General features: G+C 37.1%; 1 protein-coding gene across 16 annotated transcripts in view; it reads right to left on the bottom strand.

Annotated features, from left to right (window-relative positions):
* ATRX (ATRX chromatin remodeler) overlaps positions 1 to 17,455 on the bottom strand; it is a 280,028-nt gene that overhangs the window by 186,564 nt on the left and 76,009 nt on the right. For all 16 annotated transcript variants that reach the window (XM_081563568.1, XM_081563581.1, XM_081563575.1 and 13 more), the window contains one exon: positions 10,547 to 10,659. In XM_081563568.1, the coding sequence (XP_081419694.1) occupies positions 10,547 to 10,659 (113 nt within the window). The remainder of the gene's footprint in view (positions 1 to 10,546; positions 10,660 to 17,455) is intronic.

The raw sequence follows: 17,455 nt of genomic DNA, 5'->3' as shown, positions 1-17,455 counted from the left end.
TACAAAATTATTGCAATATTGTTGAGTATAATTCTTCTATAATGTTTGACAGAATTCACCTATGAAGCAGTCTGGTCTTCAACTTTTGTTTGTTGGAAACTTTTTCATTACCGATTGAATTTTATTAGCAATCAATTAGATTTTGTATTTCTCCATGATTCATTCTTGAAAGATTGTATGTTTCTAGGAATTTATCCATTTCTTTGATGTTCTCCATTGTTGGCATGGTGGGTGCTCAGTCCCTAAGTCGTGTCTGACTCTTTCTGACCCCATGGACAATACCTCTCCAGGCTCCTCTGCCCATGGGAATTTCCAGGCAAGAATACTGGAGTGGGTTGTCATTTCCTTCTCTAGGGGATCTTCCCAACCCAGGGATTGATCCCGTGTCTCCTACATTGGCAGGTGGATTCTTTACCACTGAGCCACCGGGGAAGCCCCCATTGATGGCATAGTAGTCTGTTATGATTCCTTGCATTGGTGTGCTACAAGTTGATAAATCTCCTCTTTCATTTCTCATTTTATTTTTGGGCCCTATCTCTTTTTATCATGATGGATCTCACTAAAGGTTTTTCAATTTTGTTTATGTTTTAAAAAAATCTCATTCGTAAGTTTCACTGATCTGTTCTAGTATTTTTTCAGTCTCTATTTCGTTTATTTCTGCCCTGATCTTTATGGTTTATGTCTTTCTAGTAACCTAGAGTTTGGTCTTCTTCTGGTTCCTTTATATAGGAGGAAAGCATGTCCTCAAGGGGAAATCTGTAAATTGGACTTGCTCAAAATTTAAAACTTTTCGTCTACAAAAGACCCTGATAAGAGGAAGTAGACAAGCTAGCAGTTTCATTATTTCCAGTCTGACCTTTATTATTAACTTCCTTTTACTAACTTTGGGCTTGTTTTGTTCCTCTTTTTCTAGCTCCTTTGAGTATAAAGTTTTGTTGTTTTTTTTTTTAATTTGAGAATTTTCTTGTTTTGTGAGGTATGCTTGTTTCACTATGATCTTCCCTCTGAGAATTGCTTTTGCTTCATCTCATAGATATTAGAGGGCTTTCCAGGTGGCACTAGTGGTAAAGAACCTGTCTGCCAATGCAGGAGATGTATGAGATATGGGTTCGATCCCTGGGTGGGGAAGATCCCCTGGAGAAGGGCTTGGCAACCCACTCTAGTATCCTTGCCTAGAGAATCCTAGGGACAGAGGAGCCTAGCAGACTACAGTCTATGGGGTTACAAAGCGTCGGACATAGATACTGGAAAGTTGTGTTACCATTTTCATGTGTCTCAAGATATTTTTGAATTTCCTCTTTGATTTTTTCCTTGATGCACTGGTTCTTCAGCGTTTTATTTACTACTTAAGCTTTCTTTTTTTGTTTCTTTTTGCATGGTATATATTTTTCTATACCTTTAATATCAATCTGTCTTTAGATTGGAAGTGAGTCTCTTGTAGACAGCATATAAATGGGTCTCGTTTTTTTATTCATTCAGTCATCTCTACTTTGATTAGAGCATTTAGTAAATTTTCATTTAAAGTGGTTATTGATAACTATGTACTTATTGCAATATTGTTAATTATTTTCTGCTTATTTTTATAGTTCTTCTCTGTTCCTTTCTTCTCTTGCAGTGTGAGGGCTTTCTTTATGTTTGGGCTCCTTTCTCTCTCTATTTTTTGTTTATGTATAGTAGGTTTTGGGTTTGCAGTTACTATCAGGTTGAAACACACAAATAATGATTTAATATAGGCTGATAGCTGCTTAAGTTCAGTTCAGTTCAGCTGCTCAGTAGTGTCCGACTCTTCGCGACCCCATGAACTGCAGCACGCCAGGCCTCCCTGTCCATCACTAACTCCCGGAGTTTACCCAAACCCATGTCCATCGAGGCGGTGATGCCATCCAGCCATCTTATCCTCTGTCGTCCCCTTCTTCTCCTGCCCCCAATACTTCCCAGCATCAAGGTGTTTTCCAATGAGTCAACTCTTCGCATGAGGTGGCCAAAGTATTGGAGTTTCAGCTTCAACATCAGTCCTTGCAATGAACACCCAGGACTGTTCTCCTTTAGGATGGACTGGTTAGATCTCCTTGTAGTCCAAGGGACTCTCAACAGTCTTCTCCAACACCACAGTTGAAAAGCATCAATTCTTCGGTGCTCAGCTTTCTTCACAGTCCAACTCTCACATCCATACATGACCACTGGAAAAACCATAGCCTTGACTAGACGGACCTTTGTTGGTAAAGAAATGTCTCTGCTTTTTAATATGCTGTCTAGGTTGGTGAAAACTTTCCTTCCAAGGAGTAAGCGTCTTTCAATTTCATGGCTGCAATCACCATCTGCAGTGATTTTGCAGCCCTAAAAAATAAAGTCTGACACTGTTTCTACTGTTTCCCCATCTATTTGCCATGAAGTGATAGGACTGGCTGCCATGATCTTAGTTTTCTGAATGTTGAGCTTTAAGCCAACTTTTTCACTCTCCTCTCTCACTTTCATCAAGAGACTTTTTAGTTCCTCTTCACTTTCTGCGATAAGGGTGGTGTCATCTACATATCTGAGGTTATTGATATTTCTCCCAGCAATCTTGATTCCAGCTTGTGCTTCTTACAGCCTAGTGTTTCTCATGATGTACTCTGCATATAAATTAAATAAGCAGGGTGACAATATATAGCCTTGATGTACTCCTTGTTCTATTTGGAACCAGTCTGTTGTTCCCTGTCCAGTTCTAACTGTTGCTTCCTGACCTGCATCTCTTTCTCAGGAGACAGGTCAGGTAGTCTGGTTCCCATCTCTTTCAGAATTTTCCAGTTTATTCTGATCCACACAGTCAAAGGCTTTGGCATAGTTAATAAAGCAGAAATTGATGTTTTTCTGGAACTCTCTTGCTTTTTCAATGATCCAGCAGATGTTGGCAATTTGATCTCTGGTTCCTCTGCCTTTTCTAAAACCAGCTTGAACATCTGGAAGTTCATGGTTCACGTATTGTTGAAGCCTGGCTTGGAGAATTTTGAGCATTACTTTGATATCATGTGAGATGAGTGCAGTTGTGTGGTTTTTGAACATTCTTTGGCATTGCCTTTCTTTGGGATTGGATTGAAAACTAACCTTTTCCAGTCCTGTGGCCACTGCTAAGTTTTCCAAATTTGCTGGCATATTGAGTGCAGCGCTTTCACAGCCTCATCTTTCAGGATTTGAAATAGCTCAACTGGAATTCCATCACCTCCACTAGCTTTGTTCATAGCGATGCTTTCTACAGCCCACTTGCTTTCACATTCCAGGATGTCTGGCTCTAGGTGAGTGATCACACCATCGTGATTATCTGGGTCGTGAAGATCTTTCTTGTCCAGTTCTTCCGTGTATTCTTGTTCAAATATATTCTAAAAGTACATTTTTACTACCCCTCTCAAATTTCTTTTGTGATATTATTTTACAACTTTATACTTTATGCATTTCTCAACTACTTATTTTACTTATAGTTTATTTTACTACTTTCATCTTTTAACCTTCCTACTAGCTTTATATGTGGCTGATTCACTGTCATTACTATATATTTACCTTTACCACTGAGATATTTTTTCATATATTTTCTTATTTCTTGCTAAGAGGTGTTAAAGAATACACAGAAGAACTATACAAAAAAGGTCTTAATGATCCAGATAACCACGAAGGGGCTGTCGCTCACCTAGAGCTGGACATCATGGAGTGTGAAGTCAAGTGTGCCTTAGGAAGCATTACTACGAACAAAGTTAGCATAGGTGATGGAATTCCAGCAGAGCTATTTCATATCGTAAAAGATGATGTGGTTAAAGTGCTGCACTCAATATGCCAACAAATTTGGAAAACTCAATAATGGCCACAGGACTGGAAAAGGTCAATTTTCATTCCAATCCCAAAGAAGGGCAATGCAAAAGAATATTCCACCTTCCATACAATTGCGCTCATTTCACATGCTAGTAAGGTTATGCTCAAAATTCTTCAAGTTAGGCTTTAGCTGTATGTGAATTGAGAAGCTGGGTTTAGAAAAGGCAGAGGAAACAGAGAACAAACTGCGAACATTTGCTGGATCATAGAAAAAGGAAGGGAATTCCAGAAGAACATCTACTTCTGCTTCATTAACTATGCTAAAGCCTTTGACTGTATATGGATCACAACAAACTCTGGAAAATTCTTAAAGAGTTGGGAATATCAAGACTACCTTATCTATCTCCTGCGAATCCTATATGTACGTCAAGAAGTGGCAGTAAGAACTGGACATAGAACAATGAACTGGTTCAAAACTGGGAAAGGAGTATGACAAAGCTGTATATTGTCATCCCACTTATTTAACTTCTATTTAGAATACTTCGTGAAAAATACCAGGCTGGATTAATTACAAGCTGGAATCAAGGCTGCCAGGAGAAATATCAACATCCTCAGATATGCAGATGATACTAACGGCAAAAAATAAAGATGAATTAAAGAGCCTCTTGATGGAAGTGAAAGAGGAGAGTGAAAAAGCTGGCTTGAAACTCAACATCCAAAAAACTAAGATCATGGCATCTCTCCCACCACTTCATGTCAAATAGAAGCAGGTAAGGTGGAAACAGTGACAGATTTTATTTTCTTGGGCTCTAAAATCACTGCTGATGGTGACTATAGCCATGAAATTTAAAGTTGCTTGCTCCTTGGAAGGAAAGTTATGACAAATTTAGACAGCATATTAAAAAGCAGAGACATTACCTTGCTGACAAAGATCTGTCTAGACAAAGCTATGGTTTTTCCAGTAATCATGTATGGATATAAGAGTTGGACCATAAAGAAGGCTGAGCACTGAGGAATTGATGCTTTGGAACTGTGATGTCGTAGAAGACTTTTGAGAGTCCCTTGGACTGCAAGGAGATCAAACCAGTCAATCCTGAAGGAGATCAACCCTGAATATTCATTGGAAGGACTGATGCTGAAGCTGGGGCTCCAATACTTTGGCCTCCAGATGAGAAGAGTCGACTCACTGGTAAAGACCCTGATGCTGGGAAAGACTGAAGGCAAAAGGAGAAAGAGGTGGCAGAGGGTGAGATGTTTAGACATCAGTGGACATGAGTTTGAGCAAACTCCAGGTGATAGTGGAGGACAGAGAAGCCTGGCATGCTGCAGTCCATGGGTCACAAATAGTCAGACACTACTTATCGACATATAGGCTGAACAACAACAAGCTGTTGCTTTTGCTTTTCTACTTTGAGAAGACCCTTGAACATTTCTTGTAGGCCATTTCAGTGGTGCTAAACTCCTTTAGTTTTGTGCTTGTCTGGGAAACTCTTTCCTTCAATTCTGAATGACAAACTTGCCAGGTAGAGTACGCTTGGTTGGAAGTTTTTCACATTCAGTACTTTAAATACATCATGCCACCCCATTCTGGCTTGCAGAGCTTCTGTTGAGAAATCAGCGAGTAATCTTATGGGGTTTTCCTTGTATATGATTAGTTGTTTTTTGCCCTTCTGTCTATAAAATTGTCTTCATCTTTTGCCATTTTACATACATGTGTTGGTGTGGATCTCTGTGGGTTCATTTTGTTTGGGACTCTGTGCTTCCTTTACCTAGATGTCTGTTTCATTTTCCAGATTAGGGAAGTTTTCAAACATTTCTTTAAGTAAGTATCTGTCCCCTTCTCTCCTTTTCTCCATCTGCAATCCTCCTATCCCTACTATGAGAATGTTAGTAATCCTGGTGTCCTAGAGTTCCCTTAAACTCTCATTTTTTAAAATTCTTTTTTTCTTTTCTGATTGGGTGATTTCCACTATTCTGTGTTCCAGATGGCTGATGTGTTCTACTATATCATCTAATTTTCTATCAATTTCCTCTATTTGTCATTTCAGTTATTGTGTTCTTCAGTACTGATTGGTTCTTTCTTGTATCTTTGAACTCTTTGGTCAAGTTCTCACTCTATTCCTCCATTCTTCTCCCTTGTTTGGTAAGCCTTTATGACAACTTCTTTCAATTCTTTATCAGATAAATTACTTATCTCCATTTCGTTAAGATTTTTTCTGAAGTATTATCTTGCTCTTTCCTTTGGAACATACTCTTCTGTCCCCATTCTGTTTGACTTTGTGTTTCATTCTACACATCAGGCAAAACAGGTAGCTCTCTTGGTCTTGAAGGCATAATCTCTGCTAAGAGCACCTCCTTTGTAGTCTGCATGTGCCAGGCAGTTTTGGCAGGTCGGCTGAAGCCTAATATATCATAGGCCAGGGGGATTCTAGGGTACTGCACACTTGGGCTGCCTTGACACTCTGGCTATACCTTGTATGGGCCAGGAGTAGGCTGAAGTGCCTTGGCAGGCCAGCTAGAGAACCTGGACTACATTCCACTCATGTCATCAAGGTTATGGTGGTGGTTTAGTCACTAAGTCGTGTCCGACTCTTGCGATCCCATGGATTGTAGCCTGCCAGTCTCCTTGTCCATGGAATTCTCCAGGCAAGAATACTGAAGTAGGTAGCCATTTCCTTCTCCAGAGGATCTTCCTGAGCCAGGAATCGAACCCAGGTCTCCTGTATTGCAGGCATATTCTTTGCCGATTGAGCTATGAGAGAAGACCTCATCAAGGTGACGGGGGAACACAAAAAATGATGCTCTCTAGCATCTTCAACACCGAAGAGACTTCCAGCAGTTCTCTGCCCATTTAGCGGACACTCTAGGTAGGGTTAGTAAGAGGATTTCCTTCATGCATAGTCTAGGTCCCTTTTAAACCACTGTTTTTATCTCTGTGCCCCAGGGCAGGTGAGTGTGCACACACAGGCCCCTTAGTGATCCCTCTCCACTGCTGTACACCACATTGAAGTGGGGTTCCCATCAGTACTGTGTCTCTGTCGCTACTAATCTCTATGTGGTACTTGTACTGTTTGTTGTGCAGAAGCTGTTTAATCACACCTCAGTTCTTCTGTAGAAGGAACTGCTCTTTACATAGCTGTAAATTCAGTGTGTCTGTGGGGTAAGGTGAGGTCATGGTTTTCCTATACCACCACCTTGGACCAAATGCTGAGTTTTATGCTGGTTCAACCTTAGTCACAAGGAGGCTATCAGAATTAATAGGGCTGCAAGCTCACACAGCATATCCAGAAGAAGAGGACTATTTAAGTCTGAAATTCCATTGCTGGAGCTAACTGGCACCTTTTCTAAGGAAAAAAGGCTTAACAATTGGGAACTGAGCAAAGAATACTTCTTTCTTCCATATGTTGACTCTATTCCAGTGTGTGTTTGGTTTGTGTCACTAATCAGTTCCTTCATCATTGTTTTCAGTATTTTGGCCAGAATTTATACTTGGTATCTGTGGGAGTTAACCTGCTTATCCAAAAAGAGCTACTCTGCCACTACTGGAACAAAACTCCCCAATTAACTAACTACTGAATTTAGAACTGTAACAATATAATTTCATTCTAAAGACAGAACTTTAAATAAGTATTTAACACTAGTTAGGTTTCTTTATTTTGATAATTTAGCATACAAAGTTGAAACTGTGGACACAATGAAGACTAAGCAACTGAGTACATAAACTGAGGATAATGGGAACCACCTTTCTCTCTGTTGCAGTAAGTAAAGTTAAAATATGAAAAGAGGAAGATCAGAATGATGTCTGTAGTCCAAAGTAAAACTAAAAGTATCAATATCAACACATGAAAATACATCACATATATTGGCTTTCCCTACTAAAGAGCCTGGAAGCAAAGACATCCTAGCAGCAATGAGCACATCATACACCCAGATATTGCTTTCTAAATACTATACCCCACTAAAAGGAATCAGAACTTCTTGGAGAAATAACTGATTCCAGGGCTGGGGAACAGACCATGCAAAGTAAATAATGAAGATCTTGTGAGGGCAGAAAGTAAGAAAAGTGCTCAAGGTTGATGAAGACTTATGAAAAGGTCTACAAGAGCCATATAAAAGGGGTTCCCACTAGCTAATATTGGTACAATTTGAACATGAAAATAATGACAGTAAGAAAATGTTCATGGAAAAAGAAAAAAATGCTAGCATACACTAATATAAACCAATAAATAGAGAGCATAGAAATGTAAACATCTCCCTTACAGAAAAGACAGAAGTAATGATAGAACATCACCATTTTGAACCATAATAGTAACATACCATTGAGCCAAGAATCATAAATGGATGTGGTGACAGGCAGAATTTCTAGGAATGGCCCCCAAGAATTCATGCCCCCTAATCACCAGAACCTGTGAATGTTAGGAAATAACACTCCCATTGTTTTGCTACATAAAATGGCACAGGTGACTTTAAAAAAATGGGAGCTCATTTGGGAGAGGTGAGAAGGAAGGAACATAATCTAATCACACGGATCCCTTAAAATAGAAAAATGTCTCTAGTTCATGGCAGAAGATGCATAAGAAGCAAGCAAAAGGCTAAGTCAGAGAAACTCAAAGCATGAGAATGACACAATGTGCTATTGCTGGCTTTGAAGTTGGAAGGGGCCATGTGAGAGGAAATTAAGGAGCTGAGAGGATCCTGGCCAATAGTTAGCATGAAATGAGGACCTCAGACCTATAACCACAATGAACTGAATTCTGCCAACAACCTGAATGAGCACGAAAACGGATTTTTCCAGATTCTATAGAAAGGAACAGTCTTACTATCACTTTGACTCAGCCCTTGTGATTCCCTGAGCAGAGCTCAGCAAAGCCCAAGTGGACTCCAGATCCACAGAACTGTGAGATAATAAATTTGGGTTGTCTTAAGCTGCCAAGTTTGTGATAATTTGCAATAAAAAAAACATAAAAGCTAATTTTTGATGATGAAAAGAATACCTAAGCAGTTTCAAAGTAATCTTCAACAAATTACTTATTAGATAGGTACAAAAGAGTAAATCATAACTTTACAGTGGTTTAATCTAGAAAAACAGCCATAACCAAATAACCTAAGTTAACATCACCAATAAAGGAGGAAATTTCATCATGTGCTTTGTGATATGATGTATGGACAGGAACATAACACCACTTACACTGCAATCCTGCCAAAAATTAAAAACCTCAATCTAATTTTATAATTAATCAGACAAATGAACACTGAGGGACAATCACCAAAATAATATATCTATACATTTGAAAAATGTCATGGTTCCAGCTTGTTTGAGATTTGAAAAGGCTAAAGACCAAATAACTTATATACAGTGTGTGCTCTTCAACGGGATCCTGGTCTTGGGAGGGTAGGGGACTTATCTATGAAAACACTGTTGGGCAATTTATGAATTAAGACTAGAGATTGTGGATTAGATAAAAGTACGAGTTTCATTTTTTCCACCTATTTATCGATTGCATTGTTATTCATAACTTCCTGTATTTTGATGTTGCCATTTCAAATTATTTTCCTTCTGATTTAAGAAAACCCTTTGGCATTTCCCCTAGTGTACGTATGCTGACATCATTCTTACTTTTTTTTTTTTGGCCATGCCTCATGGCATGCCGAATCTTAGTTCTGTGATCAGGCATCAAACCTGTGCCCCCTGCAGTAGAAGGGCAGAGTCTTAACCACTGGACTGTCAGGAAAAGTCCAAAGTTCTTCCCTCTATTTTTATCCACCTTCACCTGTGAAAGATGTTTTCACTGAGCAGACTATGCTAGCAATTATTTTCACTTGGCCTTTAAATAAATCATTTCTTTATCATCCAGCTTCTAACATTACTGTTGTCAAATGAGCTATCAGTTTACTGTTCAAAAACATTCAACATTAAAAAAGCAATGACTGTTTTCCTCCGGTTGCTCCTAAGATTTTTCTCTTGGTTTTTTTCTTTAGGAGTTTATTATGATTTTCTTAGTTGTAGTTTTCTTTCCATTTATCTTGCTTGAGGTTCACAGTATTTCATGAATCTACATGTCTTTCTTCACTTTTAGGAAATGCTCAGCGAGTATCTCGTCAAACTCAGATTCTGAACCATTCTCTCTCTTCTTTCCTTCTGGGACTCTAATTACACATACGGTTGAACTTTTCATTGTGATCTACCACTTTTCATACTTCTTGTACATATTGTGTTTGTGTGCAAGTACGCCTATGTGTGTTTGTGTGTGTGTGTGCATGCCTGTGTGCATGTTCACCTTTTCTATATGCGCCTATCCTTAAAAACTTGAAAACAAATGATGGTAATCATCACATGATACAAGATACTTTTAAAAAGGAAAAAGGGAGGTAGAAAGGAGATGTTGTTTTATATTTTAAAAATGTATGGACAAAATCTACTCTGAAAGTTATCAAATAACATAAAAACATAACTCATAATACATGAATAACTTTTAGAATAACATATTTCTGTACTGTTCCTACTTCTATATGTTTTAAAGTTAACATCCATCACCCACTTCTATAAAACATTTCCATTACAAATAAAACCTTAAGTGTATGCTTCTCTAAGCACCTAAAACCATAAAACCTTACATTTTTTACTTATCTGAATCAAAACCTATAATATCAGATATTATCTAACTCCTAGAAACACAGGGGCTATTAAAAAGTTTAATAGCTTCAGCTCTTCAAAAATAAAAGGTAAATAGACTAGAAGATATTGCAATTCCTTTTTCCAATTTACCTGTGCTTTGGTTCATCACAAGTCTTGGAGGAGAACTTGTTTCTTCAGATTCCTCTGATGAGTGTGCCAGAAAGTCATGAAGCTTCTGCACCAATGTATTCAACTTGCTTTCACTGTTAAAATAAAAGTTTTAAGAATACCCTTATTGAGAAAATAATAGCAAATGAAGCAACAGACAAACAATTAATATCAAAAATATACAAGCAACTTCTGCAGCTGAATTCCCGAAAAATAAACGACCCAATCAAAAAATGGGCCAAAGAACTAAACAGACATTTCTCCAAAGAAGACATACAGATGGCTAACAAACACATGAAAAGATGCTCAACATCACTCATTATTAGAGAAATGCAAATCAAAACCACAATGAGGTATCATTTCACACCAGTCAGAATGGCTGCTATCCAAAAGTCTACAAGCAATAAATGCTGGAGAGGGTGTGGAGAAAAGGGAACCCTCTTACACTGTTGGTGGGAATGCAAACTAGTACAGCCACTATGGAGAACAGTGTGGAGATTCCTTAAAAAACTGGGAATAGAACTGCCATATGACCCAGCAATCCCACTGCTGGGCATATACACCGAGGAAACCAGAATTGAAAGAGACGCGTGTACCCCAATGTTCATCGCAGCACTGTTTACAATAGCCAGGACATGGAAGCAACCTAGATGTCCATCAGCAGACGAATGGATAAGGAAGCTGTGGTACATATACACAATGGAATATTACTCAGCCATTAAAAAAAATACATTTGAATCGGTTCTACTGAGATGGATGAAACTGGAGCCCATTATACAGAGTGAAGTAAGCCAGAAAGAAAAACAACAATACAGTATACTAATGCATATATATGGAATTTGAAAGATGGTAACGATAACCCTATATGCGAGACAGAATAAGAGACACAGATGCATGGAACAATTTTATGGACTCTGAGGGAGAAGGCGAGGGTGGGACGTTCTGGGAGAATAGCATTGAAACATGTATATTATCATATGTGAAACAGAACACCATTCCATGTTCGATGCATGAGACAAGGGCTCAGGGCCGGGGCAATGGGATGATCCAGAAGGATGGGATGGGGAGGGAGGTGGGTGGGGGGTCCAGGAGGGGGAACACATGTAAACCCATGGCTGATTCATGTCAATGTATGGCAAAAACTATTGCAATGTTGTGAAGTGATTGGCCCCCAACTAAAATAAATAAATTTATTAAAAAAATAAATAAATAAATAAATAAATAAATAAAAAAGAATACCCTTATTTACCAGGTCATATATTGAATTAAATATACAGTTTAGTAAACTGAAAATCTATCTACACTGTAAGTGGTCTGAAAGAATGCGTACTCAAAATAAAACTTAAAGAAAATGTATTTTCTTTATTTCACTGAGGATATGAAAACATGAGTAACAAACTCTACATGTCCACTTATCTACAAAGTATAATTGAAGGACTGTGATAAACCATTATGGAAAATAATGTGAAAAAGAATGTGTGTGTGTATATATATGTATATTATATATATATAACTGAATCACTGAGCTGTATGAAATTAAAAACTCTATACATGAATACAATAGATTTTTAAAATAAAAAAGTATAATTCAAGGAAAATATTAACAGTATGAGATTCTGCTTTACATCATTTACAATAATAATTCATTCATTTTTCAAATATATTTCCTGAGCACTTACTGTCTGGAAGACTTCAGTAGTTTTTTGTTTATTACTCTATTTTCTGCTTAGAACAGAGTAACTTTATAAATGACAAACACAAAGATGAATAAAACATAGAATGGGATTTAGAGCTCACAGATGCCCATGGAAATATTTATGTAAATGTATTATTACAGTATATCCTACTAAGTTATATAATAGGTGCATCTATAATCCAACAGGGTTACAAAAGAATAAAAGTTTAAAATGCAAAAAATTCAAATCCTCTGTGTATCAAAAGATACCATCAAGAAAGTGAAGAGACAACCCATTTAACTGGGGACAACTATTTTCAAATCATGTATCTGAAAAGGCATTAATATCCTTTTATATAATATATACCCTTTTAATAATATAAAGACTTCTTACACTTAAACAATAGAAAGACAAGCCCAACTGTAAAATGGGTTTTAAAGAACTTAGATATAAAACAACTCAACAACAAACAAAAAACCCAATCAAAAAATGGGCAGAAGACCTAAATAGACAGTATTCCAAAGAAGGCATACAGATGGGCAATAGGCACAAGAAAAGATGTTCAACATTTCTAATTACTAGAGAAATCAAACCAAAACTACAATGAAATACCATACCAGTCAGAAAGGTCATCATTAAAAAGTCTACAAATAACAAATGCTAGAGAGGGTGTAGAGAGAAAGGAACCCTCCTACACTGTTGGTGGGAATGTAAGTTGGTGCAGCCACTGTGGAAAACTCTATGTAGGTTCCTCAGAAAACAAAACAGAATTACCATTTGATCTAGCAATCCCACACCTGGGCATTTATCCAGACAAAACTATAATTCAAAAAGATACATGCACCACAATGTTCATAACAACCCTATTTACAATAGCCAAAACATGGTAACAGCTTAAATGGCCACTGACAGATGAATAAAGATGTGGTATATCTATACACATCACTATACGTAAAGTAGATAGCCAGTGGAAATTTGAGGTATGACTCAGGGAACTCTAACTGGTACTCTGAAACAACCTAGAGGGGTGGGATGGGGTAGGAGGTGGGAGGGAAGCTCAAGAGGGAGGGTCATATGTATACCTATGGCTGATTCATGTTGATGTATGGTGGAAACCAACACAATATTGTAAAGCAATTATCCTTCAATTAAACATAAATGAAATTTTTAAAAAGAAGATGTGGTACACACACACTGAAATATCACTCAGCTATAAAAAGAATGAAAAAATGCCATTTGCAGCAACATGGATGCAACTAGAGATTATCACACTAGGGAAGTAACTCAGAAAGAGAAAGACAAGTACCACATATCATTCATATGTTTAATCTAAAATATGTCACAAATGAGCCTATTAAACAGAAACAGAATCAGCTCTAGAGAGAAGACTGTTGTTTGCTAAATGGGGCAGGGGGAGTAGGGGGAGGGCTAGAGTGGGAAATTGGAGGTAGCAGGTTTAAGCTTTTATATACAGAATGGATAAACAACAAGGTCCTACTGTATAGCAAAGAGAACTATAGTCAATATTCAATGATAAATCACAATGGAAAAGAATATTTTTTAAAGAATTTATATATAACTGAACCACTTTGTTGAAGAGCAGAAATTAATACAACATTGTAAATCAACTATACTTCAATGAAATAAGAACTTAGATATACAATTCTGCAAAGAATACACACAAATGGCCAGGAAGCACATGAAAAAATGCTGAAGATTATTAGTCATTAGAATAAAATATAAATAAAAACCACAATGAAATACTATTTTATACTCATTAGGATTAATATGATAATTATATTTTAAAACTAAAGGCTTGGCAAGGATGTAAAGAAATTGGAACCCATACACATTGATGGTGGGAATGTAAAATGGGGCAGTCAGTATGAAAAACATTTTAGTGGTCAGCAATTCCACTCCTAGATATATACCCAAGAGAATGAAAACATATGCCCATGCTCAAATAACTAAACAAAGTTCATAGTAGCAATATTTATAAAAGCCAAAAGCAAAAAGTATCCAAATATCCATCAACTGATAAATAAACAATGGGATATTACACCCCAATAAAAAGGAATGAAATATTCATCCATACTAAACATGGATGAACCTTGGAAACTTTATGATAAAAAAGGTAGACACAAATTCCTACATATTGGATGATTCTATTTATATATGTAAAATGTCCAAGTAGGCAAATCTACAGAGGGAGAAAGGAGATTAGTGGGTATCCAGGTGATGGTAGAAGGGGGAAACTGGGAGGTATGGGTTATCTTTGGGGACAATGAAAATATTCTAGTTTTAGAAAGTGGTAACAGTTGTACAATACTGGTAATTTAGTAAAAAAAAAATTTTAACTGAATTATATACTAAAATGATTTTGAATGGTTAATTCTGTTTTATGTGAATTTTACCTCAGTGGCAAATAAAAAGTAGAGGATGGAATTTAAGAATGTATGTAATAAAACATAAGACATAAAACTTGTGCACGCATCTCCCCAAAAAAATCCATAAATAAAATTTAGTTGGCAAAATCATCTGAAAGATTCTTATTATATTAAATAATACTGGGAATCCCTGATGGTCCAATGGTTAGGACCCCAGGCTTCCACTGCAGATGGCATGGATTCAATTGCTGGTCAGGGAACTAAGATTTCACATGCCATAGAGTGTGACCAATAATAATAATAATAATAATAAATTCCTAGTATATAAATGAATAAAAGACAAATTTTTTTAAAAAACACGGAATATAACTATGTAAAAAAAGAACTGGGAGAAAAAGTACTCCAATCTCATGGGGTCGCAAAGAGTCAGACACAACCAAGCAACACAAAGAGTATATAAATGAATAAAAGACAAAAGTTTTTGTAAACTGGAATATAACTGTAACAAAAAAAATGGGAGAAAAAGCACTCCAATCTCACTAATCATCAAAAGAATGTACATTAAAACACTAAGGTGGAGCTTCCCTGGTGGTCCACTGGTTAAGAATCTGCCTTGCAATACAGGGGACACAATCATGTAACTAAGCCCATACACCACACACCACAACTACTAAGCCTGCGCTCTGGAGTCTGCAAGCCTCAACTACTGAGCCCATGTGCCACAACCACTGAAGCCCTGTGCCTAGAGCCTGTGCTCTGCAACAGAAGAAATCACTGCAACCAGAAGCCTGCCCACCACAACAAACAGTAGCCACTACTCTCCACAACTAGAGAAAGCTCAGCAACAAAGACACAGCAGAGCCAAAAATAAATAAAGAAAAGACCTTAAAAAAAGAAAAAAAAACACTAGAAATCAGGTAATATCTGTGAGGCCTTCATAGGCCAGACACCTCCCAGATTCAAGCAGGGCGCTGGGCTCCAAGGCCAGTGGCCCCTCTGTACCATTCTTCTATGTTTGCTTGGGAAGATCCAAGATATTTAAGGAATGAAAAAGAAATGAAATGTAACAAGCATACTGCAACTAGAGATCTTGTGTAAGATTTTGGTTGTTGGTGGAGAGGGTTGTTTTAAAAAATCCTTAAACAAACTTGACTCTAGAATATAGATACCAAGAGGGTATGGCTTCTACTTTTGACATAACCTTTCTTTGTAAATGAGTCAGATGTCCAAAAATATTATCATCAAGTCATTCAGTGTCCATAAATCTTCAATTAGAGAATGGAACTAGAAGAAAAGACAAGAAGGCACAACGTCATTCTACATCTTGTTCCATCAACAGATTAGCAAACATTGAAAAAGTTGTACTTGAGAAATGAAAGAAGTATAGCAAATGATGTAGAAATGATAAAGCATAATGATGATTATCCTATTCATTCCTAGAACTCACAGCAATCCAACCACAAAACCGGCTATCACATGAATTCATGCTGTAGTTGAACAATGTCAAGACTATGGATAAATCAATGCAGCTCATTAACAGTACAATTATATGTAAAAATTAAAACAAGAGGACACAATCAGAACTTTTTTGTTCGGTGAAGGATAGCATTCTTAGCTATAAACATATCGTGTCATATTATAAACTAGGGTTTCCCTGATGGCTCAGTGGGTAAAGAACCTGCTTGCAAATGCAGGAGCCATAAGAGACGCAGGTACAATTGCTGGTTCGGGAAGATCCCCTGGAGAAGGAAATGGCAACCCACTTCAGTATTATTGCCTGAAGAATCCCATTGACAGAAGAGCCTGAATTACAAGACCAGCCAGAAGTCCAATGGTGAAAAAATATTGATACTAAAAATTTTGCCAATTCATTTGAAAAATTTTCTCTTTAAAGGCAGATGTTAATTTTGGAATTAGACAAATGTCATTTAAAGTATGTTGAACAATGAAAGACTTACAGGTGCACTAAAATTAGTTTCTGACAAATTCCAAAGTATTCCTTAAGATTTATTTTCTTGCATATCTCCTAAATTGTTCAGAAATCTATTAAAGAGACAGCATTACAGAGTGAAGTCAAAAACATAAACACCATATTAACACATATACGTGCAATCTGAAAAAAATGGTATAGACAATCTTATTTACAAAACAGAAACAGAGACACAGACTTACACAACAAAATGGATACAAAGGGGGAAGAGTGTGGTGGGATGAATTGAGAGATTGGGATTGACATATATATACTATCAATACTATGTATAAAATAGGTAACTAATGAGAACCTACTGTATAGCACAGGAACTAAACTCAGTGCTCTGTGTTGATCTAAATGGGAAGAAAATCCAAAAATGAGGGGCTATATGTATACATATAGCTGATTCACTTTGCTGTACAGTAGAAACTAACACAACAGTATAAAGCAACTATACTCCAAAAAAAAAATAAATAAAAGTGCAAAAAATAAAAATGAAAATAAAAGATATCACTTATCAACCCTTTTGTAAATGGAAAGATCTTTTCCTAAGGAAAAACTGCATGCATTAACTTATCAGTTTTATAACTGTGAACTACTGTAAGTTATTTTTATTAAATCCAGATGTGGTTGTCATTCTATTCCTCCTCCACCAAAATGGGAAACTTACTCAACCAGTACTAAACATTATATCATTCAAGGTCCTTTAAAAATCCTTAAAATGATCATTTAAGAGTAGTTAAGGACTTTCCTGGTGGCACAATGTATAAGAATTTGCCTGCCAATGCAGGGGACATGGGTTTGATCCCTGGTCTGGGAAGATTCCACATGCTGTGGAACAGCTAAGCCTGTGCAC

The sequence above is a fragment of the Giraffa tippelskirchi genome, chromosome X (assembly GCF_054371585.1).
Source record: "Giraffa tippelskirchi isolate mGirTip1 chromosome X, T2T-mGirTip1v1.2.pri, whole genome shotgun sequence".
Lineage (NCBI taxonomy): Eukaryota > Metazoa > Chordata > Mammalia > Artiodactyla > Giraffidae > Giraffa > Giraffa tippelskirchi.
The sequence above is the reverse complement of the archived record's forward strand: the minus strand, read 5'-3'. Positions and strand labels throughout refer to the sequence as shown.